The sequence below is a fragment of the Coturnix japonica genome, chromosome 11 (assembly GCF_054131305.1).
Source record: "Coturnix japonica strain WE chromosome 11, WE-NBRP24, whole genome shotgun sequence".
Lineage (NCBI taxonomy): Eukaryota > Metazoa > Chordata > Aves > Galliformes > Phasianidae > Coturnix > Coturnix japonica.
Window position 1 is genome coordinate 28,764,878 of NC_140673.1, and position 12,474 is coordinate 28,777,351.

General features: G+C 38.7%; 1 protein-coding gene across 3 annotated transcripts in view; it reads left to right on the plus strand.

Annotated features, from left to right (window-relative positions):
- TNNI3K (TNNI3 interacting kinase) overlaps positions 1-12,474 on the plus strand; it is a 43,251-nt gene that overhangs the window by 6,900 nt on the left and 23,877 nt on the right. For 2 of the 3 annotated variants that reach the window (XM_085512465.1, XM_015870887.3), the window contains exons 5-17: positions 484-594; positions 1,941-2,039; positions 2,718-2,856; positions 5,206-5,350; positions 5,432-5,536; positions 6,405-6,499; positions 7,161-7,310; positions 7,977-8,063; positions 9,259-9,315; positions 10,338-10,430; positions 10,516-10,573; positions 10,696-10,890; positions 11,254-11,358. In XM_085512465.1, the coding sequence (XP_085368591.1) occupies positions 484-594; positions 1,941-2,039; positions 2,718-2,856; positions 5,206-5,350; positions 5,432-5,536; positions 6,405-6,499; positions 7,161-7,310; positions 7,977-8,063; positions 9,259-9,315; positions 10,338-10,430; positions 10,516-10,573; positions 10,696-10,890; positions 11,254-11,358 (1,439 nt within the window). Of the gene's footprint in view, positions 1-483; positions 595-1,940; positions 2,040-2,717; positions 2,857-5,205; positions 5,351-5,431; positions 5,537-6,404; positions 6,500-6,986; positions 7,073-7,160; positions 7,311-7,976; positions 8,064-9,258; positions 9,316-10,337; positions 10,431-10,515; positions 10,574-10,695; positions 10,891-11,253; positions 11,359-12,474 lie in introns of those variants that run through there. The other variant, XM_085512466.1, reaches the window with a different exon arrangement.

Genomic DNA, 12,474 nt, shown 5'->3' on the forward strand with positions numbered 1-12,474 from the left:
TGCATGAAAGTGATGACAGGGAATCAGAAGGGATTAGCTTTAGTTGTCTGCACTCTTCAGCTGAACTCTCTAGTTGCTGCTTTTAGTGAAAATATCAATTTTACATTTACAGTGTGCAGGAAAACTACCTACAAAGAGTACATGCATGGGAAATCAACATATGCTTTTGCATTGTCATCCATGAGGATATGGTGTTGCTTTACAAGTATTGATTGAATTATGCAGTGCATCCTGGGATAGAGGAGCTCTCTCTTTATTGCTGTTGCTGTTATTTGTGCAAAGAAGACACTGAATTCCCAGTGTAGCAATGTTCTAGCTATTGCCAAGAGCATTAGGAGTGGAAAGAAAGATGTGAGCAGCAGCATTTGGAATTTTGTCTGAGTCTAGGAGGAAAGACAGCCTCCTATTTATTTTCAGTATTTGGGATGGGCCAGCTTTGTTTGTTACTGCAGAAATAAGACACTTGATATGCACACCCCATAGGACAACACAGAACTCATAACAGCACTGCTGCATGGCGGAGCCGACATTCAGCAGGTTGGATACGGAGCTCTGACAGCACTTCACATTGCCACCATAGCTGGGCATCATCAGGTGAGTTTCTCCTTTTCCCAATGGGAAATGAAATGTGAACGCAGCATCTGTGGCTACCCTTTAGCAAAAGCAAACCTGAGTAGATCGTTATGTTCCAGGAGGTCATTACCTGAATCTCTCCTTATGTATTTCATCAGTGGCCTGCTTCATCTGAATGGACCAGCTAAGGAAGATATAAAAGCTTATTGTAGTCTCTCATCTGCCCTCATGTCTTACATGATAGTGCAAATGTATTGGCAGTCACATGGGGGGGAAAAAAAAAAGCATTTCAATTTAAACTATGTGAAGAAATAATCTCTGAACACTAATGTTGCTTAGTAACAGGCTCTAGTCATCTGAGTTCTGGTGAATGACATGGATTTAACTGACTGGTTGAACTGCTGCATGTATGAAATGAGTCAATAGTCTTAACTTAGACAGCAGTTGAGAGAATTGTGCATTATCATAGATGGGATTAATTGGCATCATCAGAGGAAATCTCAGTGGCAGGTACAGGAGTGAAGAGCACAGCACCAAGAGGCTGTTTCCCCTTCTTTGTGACTTCTGCAGATTGCCAGGGAAGTGTTTCCCTTCAGGTGCCTCACAGTCATCCACCTTTCATCATCATTAGAAAGTTTCAAGTTTGATCAGAATGACATGTAGAACTGCCCACACAACCCAGCTGCCAGCACTTAGTGTGCATAGGCTCCTTTGTGCCTCAAAGAAACAAAAAAAACCCAACACATTGGCAGTTCTGTAGGCTTCAGTAAATAATCCAAAGCAGCTTCATTCAGGTTGTGTTCTGCAAGTTATTCAGATAGTTCATGTTTGGTAATTACTGGCTGCTCGTGACAGCATTGGCCTCCTGAAAGTCTATACCAAGTGCTAATTTGAAAGAAAACACAGTTATTAAATTTTAGAACACAAATAAATCTGTACACAATCAGTAAATTATGCTGAGGATTTACCTACACAGATTTACTTTTAAAAGGATTTGTATTATGTTTTACTTACTTAGGAGAACTCTGATGCTTTTACTGCTCTTTGTTCAGGACGATTAAAAGAAAATTAAAGGATGGGCTCATTTCTATGGCTTCTATGCTGCAAATCAGGCTTTTTACTGATGTAAAAAGTGAAAATGTGAAAACACATTTTCAGCCTGATTTATAAAGCATCAGTGACATTCAGTGTTCAGTTTATTTAAGTTTGTCACTTCTACATGTTGTACTTAGTTCTTTGCTGTTTAGGTTGCTTAGGGCTTTTTGTTTCTTTTAAACTGGTGATGTAATGTTTTGAAATCTTGTTTTACTGGCTGACTCCACATGTATAGTGCTTCTAAATGGAATTTTCTCTTTGCATTCTTCCAGGCTGTTGATATTCTTTTGCAGCATGGAGCTTATGTGAATGTTCAGGATGCAGTTTTCTTCACCCCGTTGCACATTGCTGCATATTATGGCCATGAACAGGTAACACCGTAGGGAGATTTCAGAAAGACAGAAGGTGGAACATTCCAGGTAACTGTAGGTCTATTGTTACATATCTGAATTACAGTTCTGCGGGAACTACTGTGAAAAGCTTTCATATACTGAAGTCAGTCTCTGGTTGCCCTGTTGTCTGAATTTTAACAGGAAATATCTGTATTCAATCCTCTATGCTGGACCTTCTTCTTTCATATGTAAGCACCTCACCACCCAGGCACATTAAGAAACACCTTGTGTGTTGGTCTGAGAGGTTGCTTTCCTTATTTGCCATGAACCACTCAGAACCAATCATTGCAGTCCTGTGAGATGATGTGAAGAGCACATCCGGTGCTTTTGTGGTCACAAAGGAAGCTTCTGAACAGTTCTGTCCAGTACATCCAGGGCACTTTATTATGCTGACTGGTCATTTAAACAAATGCAGGCCTTGTGTCCAGCCGTTCTCCACACATCCCATCTGAGATAAGAAATATCTCTGTGAGCATTTTAGTATTTTCATAGATGTATAACTTAAACGTAAGTTTTCTATTGGATCTCCTCTCCCCATTTCAACTTTAAGGAGATGTGCACATAAAGTATTACCCAGTTCAATGTTCTATCTGATTTTGTAAAAAAAAGAACAAGATTTTCATGTGATATTTTAATCAATGTTGATGAACCACTTAGGTTACTCATCTCCTGCTGAAGTTTGGAGCTGATGTGAATGCAAGTGGAGAAGTTGGAGACAGGCCTCTCCACTTGGCTTCTGCCAAAGGCTTTCTCAATATTACAAAGCTGCTGATGGAAGAAGGAAGCAAAGTTGATGGTAAGAAAAAGTATTTTAAAAAATCAACTTTCACTGTATTCTAATAGACAGAGTCAGGTCTTCAGTATTGAGTTTCACCTCCTAACAGTATGTGTGTGTTTGTTCTTCTGTTGCCTTTGGACAACTGAAACAAAAGAAAAAAAGAAACAATTGAGGAATTTTTTTCTTCATTTGTTTTGTGTGCTTGGTTTGAGCTGCCATCTCACGTGTATTCTGCTTCCAGGAATTGAGGTGAAAAACAATAGCAGAAAACAAAATAAAGGTTTACATACAAGATAATATTATTGAGACAGTACTTCAGAGAAGACTTGGCTGTGTAATGTATATCTCCAGTTAAATATCTGAGATGCACAGTGAACTTCCAGTGAATGAGATAAAGATGAAGGATTTTAAGTCAAAATTACAAAGCGGTCAACTTAAAATAACTCAGACAAGACATTGAAATGGTACACAAACAACATAGGAAAAAAAATTGAATCTTTTCAGTGCACCTTTCACTATGCTGCACAAGCTTCATATCCATCATTGTGGAATTCTTATTTATAATAAGAGAAAATGTATGAGAGATGCATAGTGGGTTGAACTGTGACGAAAGTCCTCTTGTTTATTTATGTGTTCTATGAACGTTAGGTATCAATTAAAACAAAATCCATCATCCTATGTTGTAGGTTTATATGTTGTAGTTATATATTCTCCAAGAAGTAAAGAAAAGGGCTTTCAAGAACCTGACACCATTTCTAACTGCAAAATGAAGGAGAAGGTGCACAATTCCTTCCTCTGCCCCCTTACACCTTATTCTATGGTGTAATTGTGGGAATATTCTATAGAAGCTCATGGCCTTGACACCCCTCATGTCCTTCAGGCCATTCTCTGTGTACACTTTGTAAAGCACTGACATTTATTATTACAAAACTTTGACATTTATTTCCTTCTTATTTATTTCACTTCAGAATGAATCTGTCTGGCACCATATCACAATAAAAAAGTAAGGCTAACATGTCACATCAATCTATAAAGTGAAAAATAATATTGGAATAGCAAAATAAAACAATTTCCTTTTTTCACTCCCTTGTACATAAGGCTGCTGGAAAGGTTGGCAAAGGCAGTTAATGAAATTTGCAGACCACAAGCTTGGTAGGTTTTTTTGTTTATTCGGCCAATTTTTTTTTAGTCTGAAATGTAATTCATCTTTGGAGTTCTCTGCCAGAAGACATCAGTGAAGTTTTAAGTTCCTTTCAGCTGAAAGGACTGCCCTCTCTTGTGATCATCCAGCATTACTTCAGAAAAGTTCTAAAAAGTTCTTAAACGTGGTTATATTCTAATATTCATTGTTCTTTTTAGTCACAGAAAATTGTGTCAAGAAGGAACCTCAGAATGCATGTGGTGTGTCCTTTGTCCCAGGGAGGGTCAGCTATAGGAAATGTTTGAACCTAGCAGTTGTAAAAAGCCCACATATTGCAAGTCTGGACACTTCTAATGGGCGTATTACTCCTCAGTAGTCTATTAATGTCAAAGGTTTTGTGAATTGAGAACAAAATGTTGGACAAAGTGAACTGGATTTGTCAGGTCTTGCAATTATGACATCAATCAGTTGTGCTGTACTCTACCTAAATATAGAAAAAAAATACTAATGATCACAGAAAGTATGTTCAACAGACAGAGATAAGTACAACTCTGTCTAACTGTAATATTTTATGCCTCTAATTTTGCCCATTCTAATATATAATTCCATGTTCTTTAAAAGAACACTCCCATCCTCTGAAATATCCAGTGAGGAATGTTAAGCACACATATAATCATCCTCAGAGGGGAAAATAAATATTTAACAAAATGGAAACTCTGGAAATCCAGAAATTTGAATAAATTCTCCCTTTCCTTTTTTACCTGATATATTTTATGTATTTATATTTTAAGAGTGTCCATGAAAAATATATCCTACTGTGTTTCCTTCATTCTGTTTAAATGCATTTTCTCACTGTGTAGCTGATTTTATTCAGCTGTTGATATTATATGAAGATAATATACTGTTTAAAAACAATTACATTTATACTTGGATCTTAGTTTGTTCAGCATTGTACCATACTGACAGCTTTCTAAAGGCTGTGTGAAAACATTCCATACTGGAACAAAGCAGTTATATACTCTAAGCCCAGAAAGTGGACTTGATGATGCAATACAGATGACCCCAAATAGTGTTGTTCTGATTCATAACAGGTCACAGAAATTTCAGGTTTAAAGAAAAAGAACCATCAACGTTTTCTAAGAGGTTTCATAATTCATCTGTAATGTACATAAACCTTTATTAAATATAAAATACTCCCTTTGCTCTCCTTCTGGGTGCAATGGCAGTGAATGCTCAGGACAACGAAGACCATGTTCCTCTGCACTTCTGCTGTCGATTTGGGCACCATGAAATTGTCAAGTTCTTATTGCAGAGCAGCTTTGAAGTCCAGCCCCATGTGGTTAACATCTATGGAGATACACCGTTACACCTGTGAGTCATGTGAGGAAATCTGGTTTTCACTTTTAGGGCCTAACTGAAAAATCGGCACTGTTAACAACCCTTTGTCTTTAGTGCTTGTTACAGCGGGAAGTTTGATGTGGTCAAAGAAATGATTCAACTCTCGGGAACAGAAAGTCTCACCAAGGAGAACATCTTCAGTGAAACGGCTTTCCACAGGTGAGGTGCTTGAAACACCATGATGGACACATGAAGGTGCGTGCAACACAACACCCAATAAGAATCATAAAATCGCAGAATGGCCTGAGCTGAAAAGGGCAACAATGATCATCTGGTTTCATCTCCCCTGCCATATGCAGGGTTGTCAACCAGCAGACCAGGCTCACAGAGCCACATCCAGCCTGGCCTTGAATGCCTGCAGGGATGGGGCATCCACAGCCTCCTTGAGCAACCTGTTCCAGTGCGTCACCACCCTCTGAGTGAAATACTTCCTCCTAATACCGAACCTAAACCTCCACTGTCAGAGTTTAAAACTATTCCCCCTTGTCCTATCACTGTCCAGCCTTGTAAACAGCCCAGATAGTAAATTCATACCTTCATATATGGGAGAGGACACGTGAGGGAGGGGAGAGAGCAAGGGAGAAAAATAAATGTAGGAAGGATATCAGATTCATCAGCATCTCTTTGGGTAACAGTTTCTCCTGCTGTCTGCTTTTGAAATTGGTATTGGAGTTCTGTCCAGAAACTTCCTGGATTCCAGACATTCTGACCTGGAAATGAGGTGGCAGAACAAAGATCGGTCACGGTGCTGTGAGGCTGCTAAGTGCTGGTTAAGAGACACGCTGGAAAACAGTGTGTTAATTTTGTATACTGTGCAAAACTAATTTGTACAAGAATGTTCAAGAAAGCTTATGAGGCAATAGAAATGAACATCTATTTTTTTCATGGATTAATCATGCATTTACACATTTCTCATAGTCCTCTACTCCATTCTTATCTCTCTGTAGCTCTTTTGAAGTCTTTGGGTACCCAAAGTATCTACCTTCCCACGTGCTGCAACATTCACTTTTCCTTTCACTTTCTGCAGTGCTTGCACCTATGGAAAGAACATAGAACTTGTGAAATTCCTTCTCGACCAGAATGTCGTAAGCATCAATCACCAGGGAAGAGATGGACATACAGGTAACATCATCACCCTCATTGTGTGTGAATCATATACCAGCACCACACAAAAAAATGGAAGCTATACACAATCAGAATTTTCAAGGTAATTAACACAGTGAGTCAATGATCAGAGTCCAGTCACCTCTCAGAGAGATCTCAATTTGATTGATTTATTTAATTTTTAAATGCATTTGGCTAAAAGGCATAGAAAAATACTAAGAGCTCAGCGAGGATGAGTCAAGCTTGTTAGCCTGTATATTAATAGTAAAACCTGACCTTAAAATGATCCCCCTGTGTCTGGGCTTGTAAGCAGAGCCAAGAATTGGGCCTCATTGTTATTCTGTTAGGGCAAGCGGGATACTATGTTTGAAGGGCTGCCCTCCTCGGGTCTGGACAGTAGATAAAGAAAAAAAGAGTGGCTTCTTTGTTTCTTTGTGCTTCTCCTTGCATACAAAGTTGTTAAATGTGATTTGTAGGTGGAAGAGTGAATGCTGTCACATTGTATAGCAGGCAATGGATGGGTTCTAGCAGCTCAAATTTGTTTCCAGCTGTTGCCTTGGGTGTTTGTTTGACAATATATTCCTTCATCAGGTAAATAGATCTGTGCTTCATAGGTATTGGTGCAAGTCCTAAGATGTGTTCTGACAGCTGTGCTTCCCACACGTCTCTGATGTTCTAGGACTGCACTGTGCTTGCTACCATGGCCATATTCGTCTGGTGCAGTTTTTGCTGGATAATGGAGCTGATATGAATCTGGTCGCTTGTGATCCCAGCAGGTCCAGTGGAGAAAAGGATGAGCAGACCTGCTTAATGTGGGCTTATGAGAAAGGTATTTCTGTTTTCTACAGAAATCTATACAGGAACAGTATGGGCAGGAGATAGGTGATTCTATGACCTGCCCATGTCAGAGCAGAGTCAGCTCCTGCTGCTCCAAAGGGGACCCACTGCTGTGGAGATGAGCTGTCAGCAATGCTGGGTGTGCTGCTGGGGGAGCAGGATGAGAGAAGAGCAAAAACCTCTGCACAACAGCAGTGGGAAAAAACATAAGTTCGGTTTCGATCCTCCAAGGCACTGCAGTAATGTCATGAGAATGACTGTAGATAGTAAAACAGACTTCAGGGCCCTTTTAATAACAACATGTTGGCAAAATATTCTGCTCAAAATATACTGAGGGAAAAATCAGCTTTGAAATGTTTAGAAGAGACTTTTGAGCTTTACCAAGCAGAACTTTGCACATCAGACATCCAAGAGATGGAGCGTGTTGTGCACACACTGCTCTGCTCTTCCCCAAAGAAGAACAATGAGCACAGCAACTGTCTGCAGAAATACAGAGTGCACATCTTGTGCGCTTTGGGACATAAAGCAGCGCTCATCTAAAGTATTTCAGTGTTATTCTCATTTACATGTTTTAGATACACATAATTCTGTTTTTATACATAAAAAAAATTTACTGACAATTGAACTTACCTGCAAGCCCTCATACCTCCATTCCCAGGTCATGATGCCATTGTGACCCTACTGAAGCACTACAAAAGGCCTCAGGATGAATCACCCTGTAATGAATACTCACAGCCTGGAGGAGGTATGGTCTGAGAGGTCACTTTAATCCTGACTGAGTGCTCTGATCCAAAGAGCACTGAATCCCTGGGAGAACTTCACTGATGCTTTGGATCAGTTCTGTCTGTCACAAAGATCAGTGTCATGAAAATCACTACTTCCCATCTTACACACTGTCTATTTCTGTTCAAATTCTCCCTTTGCCTTTAAATAAAATTCTCGCTCCATATTGCTCTCTAGAAAGAAAAGCCAAAAGCTGAAAGGTGGTAATTCCCCAACAATTACTCACACCTTTCTACATCCTTAATACTTCGTTTAGCCGTTCTCTTTTTGCTGTCTGCCTCTGATAGATTTTTCATTACCAATACTCCGTGGATCTCCATACTCAGTCCCCTTTATATTTTTATGTATTTGAATACCTAAGTCTCCCTTGGGAAGAATTAATTACCCTGTTTGCTACAAAGTTACCAATTTTTATTGGCTTCTGAATGGCAATAGCACAAGCAGATAAACAAAGCATTTTACAATGAATTGAGAATGCTGTCTGCAGGGATGGTAAATACAGTATGCACTGTGTGTTGTCCTGGTCATTGGTTCTTCCTGCCATGGAAGTGGGAAAAGCCCTGTGGCCAACAGCAGGATCTGTCTCCTTCCTACATTTCCAGCTCTGCAGAGCTGTATCACAGGCTTAGGCTTAGGTTTAGGGTATCTGGAATGTACGTAGATCTACAGAAGACTGAGTTTATGTATGCATTGGAAATTAATTTGGGTATTAACACAGCTGAATTTTTAATTCTGATTGTTAGAAATGATTTAGCTTTCATTTAAGTCAAAGAACAAGAAGTGATGGTTTTGGTACACGGACAAAGCTGAGGTCTTTAGTAAAATAAAAGCAGCCCAGCTGTCAGAATTCTTGATCAGGTCTGAGTGCCTTTACAAAGTCTGGCTGATACAAAAGACCACAGTTTTCGTCTTAGGTCTTTTTTACATTAGCAAAAGTTGGTTTTGTTCTATGTTTAGTACATCTATAAACAAATTCCTTTCAAGAACACGGCAGCATAACAAGTCACAGTCCTATCGTGTGTTTATATACACATCCTGGTGTTTTTGTTGTAGCTGTTCTTTAAGCAGCCTCCTCCTTGTTAATTTATCAGTATATTTACTAGTATGCTTACAGTGCCTATGAATTCCATAGAGCTAATTTTATTCTTGTCTTTCAGATGGTTCCTATGTGTCAGTTCCATCCCCGCTGGGAAAGATTAAAAGCATGACTAAAGGTATTCTCAACAACCAGGCAAAACTCAGAGCTTTATACTCTTTTACCCAAGGTGCTGTTTAGCCTAAACATGTGATGCAAGACTCATGATTCTTGGATTTCTTTTTCTTCACAAGCACGATGTTCTGCACAGCAGCAGATGGACTTCCCTGGGATAGATTTAGGAAACGGTTCAGATTTTTTCTTCTCATTGTCTGCAGAGGTTCTCCACAGCACAATTCCTCTATTTACCCTATTTTAGCTTACATTAATAAATATATATGCCTTTGGTTGGTTGGTTGTTTTGTTGTGGAGAAAAGGATGCTGCTGAAATCCCCTGTAAAATGCCTGAGTGATCTCTACAAGAAAAATTATTCCCAAAATATATTGTGTTATTCTGAAATAACTTCAGTTAAAACATTCAGATGAATATCCATGCTTCAAAATATGTCACTTTCTATGGTCCTTTCAATTTTTCCTTTCCAGTATTCACTCTGGATGTAATCAAAACCTTATATCCTTTACATAGCAGCATTTAAATGCTCCACTGAGAAATATTCTGATGGATTATATAGCAATAAACCAAATGCATTCTCAAGATAGAGATGTTTGTTAACCAAATTATGTTGTAAAATTCAGATTGCAAACATCACTGGAAAGTAGGTGGGGAATAACACACACTGCATTAGTGATAAGCATCAAGTATAGAGGGAAAGGAAATTACTCTCCATGTAAAGGTTTTTATGCAATCCTTATCCAACATGGGTGGAATATGCTCATGGGACAGTGCTCATTAGTGATAAGTTTTAAACACAAGGAACAAGGCAGCTGCAACATTGAAGTTATTTCTTTGTTACTGGGGTTTATTGTGGTTACTGGAAAGGGTAAATCTAGTTTAAAAAAAGGAAGGACAGGATTACCTGCCAACCAGTATGCAGGAAGAGAGACAGCATTTACTGTAGAATGGTTTTGTGAAGCTAGACACTGATATTCTGCACCTGTAACCCTGCATTTTACCAATCGGTTGAGTGCTTTCTTTTGCAGAAAAAGCAGATGTGCTCCTCCTTCGTGCTGGTTTGCCATCACACTTCCATCTTCAGCTCTCTGAAATAGAGTTCCATGAGATCATTGGCTCAGGTACCAGGAGTAAGAAAGCCTCCATTCTAAATGCTTGATGTTCATGAAGGGTATCTTTATGCTTATTTGTCTTAAAACATTTTAGGGTCTTTTGGAAAAGTATATAAGGGACGCTGCAGAAATAAAATCGTAGCAATTAAACGGTAAGCTTACCAGACTTCCTTTCTGTTTGGCTAATTATAGAGTTTGAAGTATAAAAATTTTTAAAAAAAATAAGATTTTATGATATTTTTGTCTTACTGACTTCTCTCATGTCAATTCTAAGCTATCGAGCCAACACCTACTGCTCCAAGTCTGATGTGGACATGTTTTGCCGTGAAGTTTCCATTCTCTGTCGACTGAATCATCCATGTGTTATCCAGTTTGTTGGGGCGTGTTTGGATGACCCAAGTCAGTTTGCTATTGTCACTCAATACATTTCTGGAGGATCGCTCTTCTCCCTGCTTCATGAACAAAAGAGGTATTCCAACATGTTCTTTGCAAGGACCTGTAGAGAATTTGGACTACAAATACATGAGTTCTGATGTGAATCCTTTTCATTTGGGATTAAAATAATAGTAAAAGGAACATGGTTGGAAAAATATATATATATTTTTAAAATGGCTTTGATTCAGACTATTGGGTATACAAGGGAAATAAAGAAGTCATCAAAATTTTTGATTTAGTCATTTTGTTCTATTACATATATTTACAATACATTATATAACATAATTTTGTATTTAAAACATTGGTAAACTTTCATAGTCCTAAGATAAGAATGACTTATATAGCTTTTGTCTGTTTATTAGCTTTGAGTAATACTATATTTTTTCCTAACATATAGAACTCTTGATCTGCAATCTAAGTTAATAATTGCTGTAGATGTTGCCAAAGGAATGGAGTATCTCCACAACCTCACACAGCCCATCATACACCGTGATTTGAACAGGTAAATGTTTTTCTTCATTCCAAAAATTCAGGGAATGTGAAACCTTAGCATGACAGCAGTGGTCTACAGTCTCACCTGTGTGGTATCTCACTGAGACTGGAGGAGCTCGAAGGAAGGAAATTCTGCCTGCATCAGGTAGTGGACTAACCTATAGTTATATATAAAGGAAAGCAGCTAGACAAGCAGAGCTAGCGCTGAACAGCTGTGGCACATTTTAGCCACACTGGATTGCCTGGAAACAGCTCCTTTGTGTATTTATGTGATCACTGTGACAAGAAAGCTTCTACAGAAAGAATTTTTAAGAGATGAGATGAGTTACAAAGTGGGTTTTCTTCAGCATCAGACAAATGTCTTCATTCCCCTTTAGTTTTACAACTTGTTTTAAACAACATTTCAGAAGTGTTCATTTTGTTTATATCTCAAGTGACCAGTCCTATAGAGCAGTGATGATAAGGTAAAGAACACTTTCCCACATCTTGCTCCAAGTTTCCATTTCCTAGTGATACTGAGAGCTGCGTTGAAAGATTCCCTGTTAAACACTCATCCTCTTGGGAAAGGATTTTTTGGGGGGAAAAATTTTTTCCCATTGCTGAGTGAAGAAGTAAACCAGACTGTGCCTAGTTCAGGGTTCTGGTATCAACTTGTGTAGGAAAAAAAAAGAAAAACCCATTTTCTGGATATTGACATCTTAAAGAGGACAACATGGCATAGTTCCCTTTTCTTACTTCAAGTGTACTTACAATGACAACACTTCAAATGCAACATTTGTCCTCTACAAATGGAAGTTTTTTTGAGATTTGAAGTTTATCATATCATGAGTAGAGATGGGTAGATATGCGCATAAGAACTGTCAGAGAAGCGCAAGCCAAAGCCCATCTAACACAGTGTTCTGACTCTGCCTCTTGGTAATGTCAACTGTTTTTTCTTCAGTTCCTGTCTCCCCATCTCACTGCTTCTCCTCAGTGCAGAAGAGAATATTGTCATTTGCAGCTTGTCATTTTGGAGACTTATTCTTAACAGTGGAGGTGATAAAGTCTTGCATGTAATTCATTGGTTTCTTTTCTTGTTCATTAGATTTCCCACACAGATTAATACATTTTATTGTACTGTTCTGGA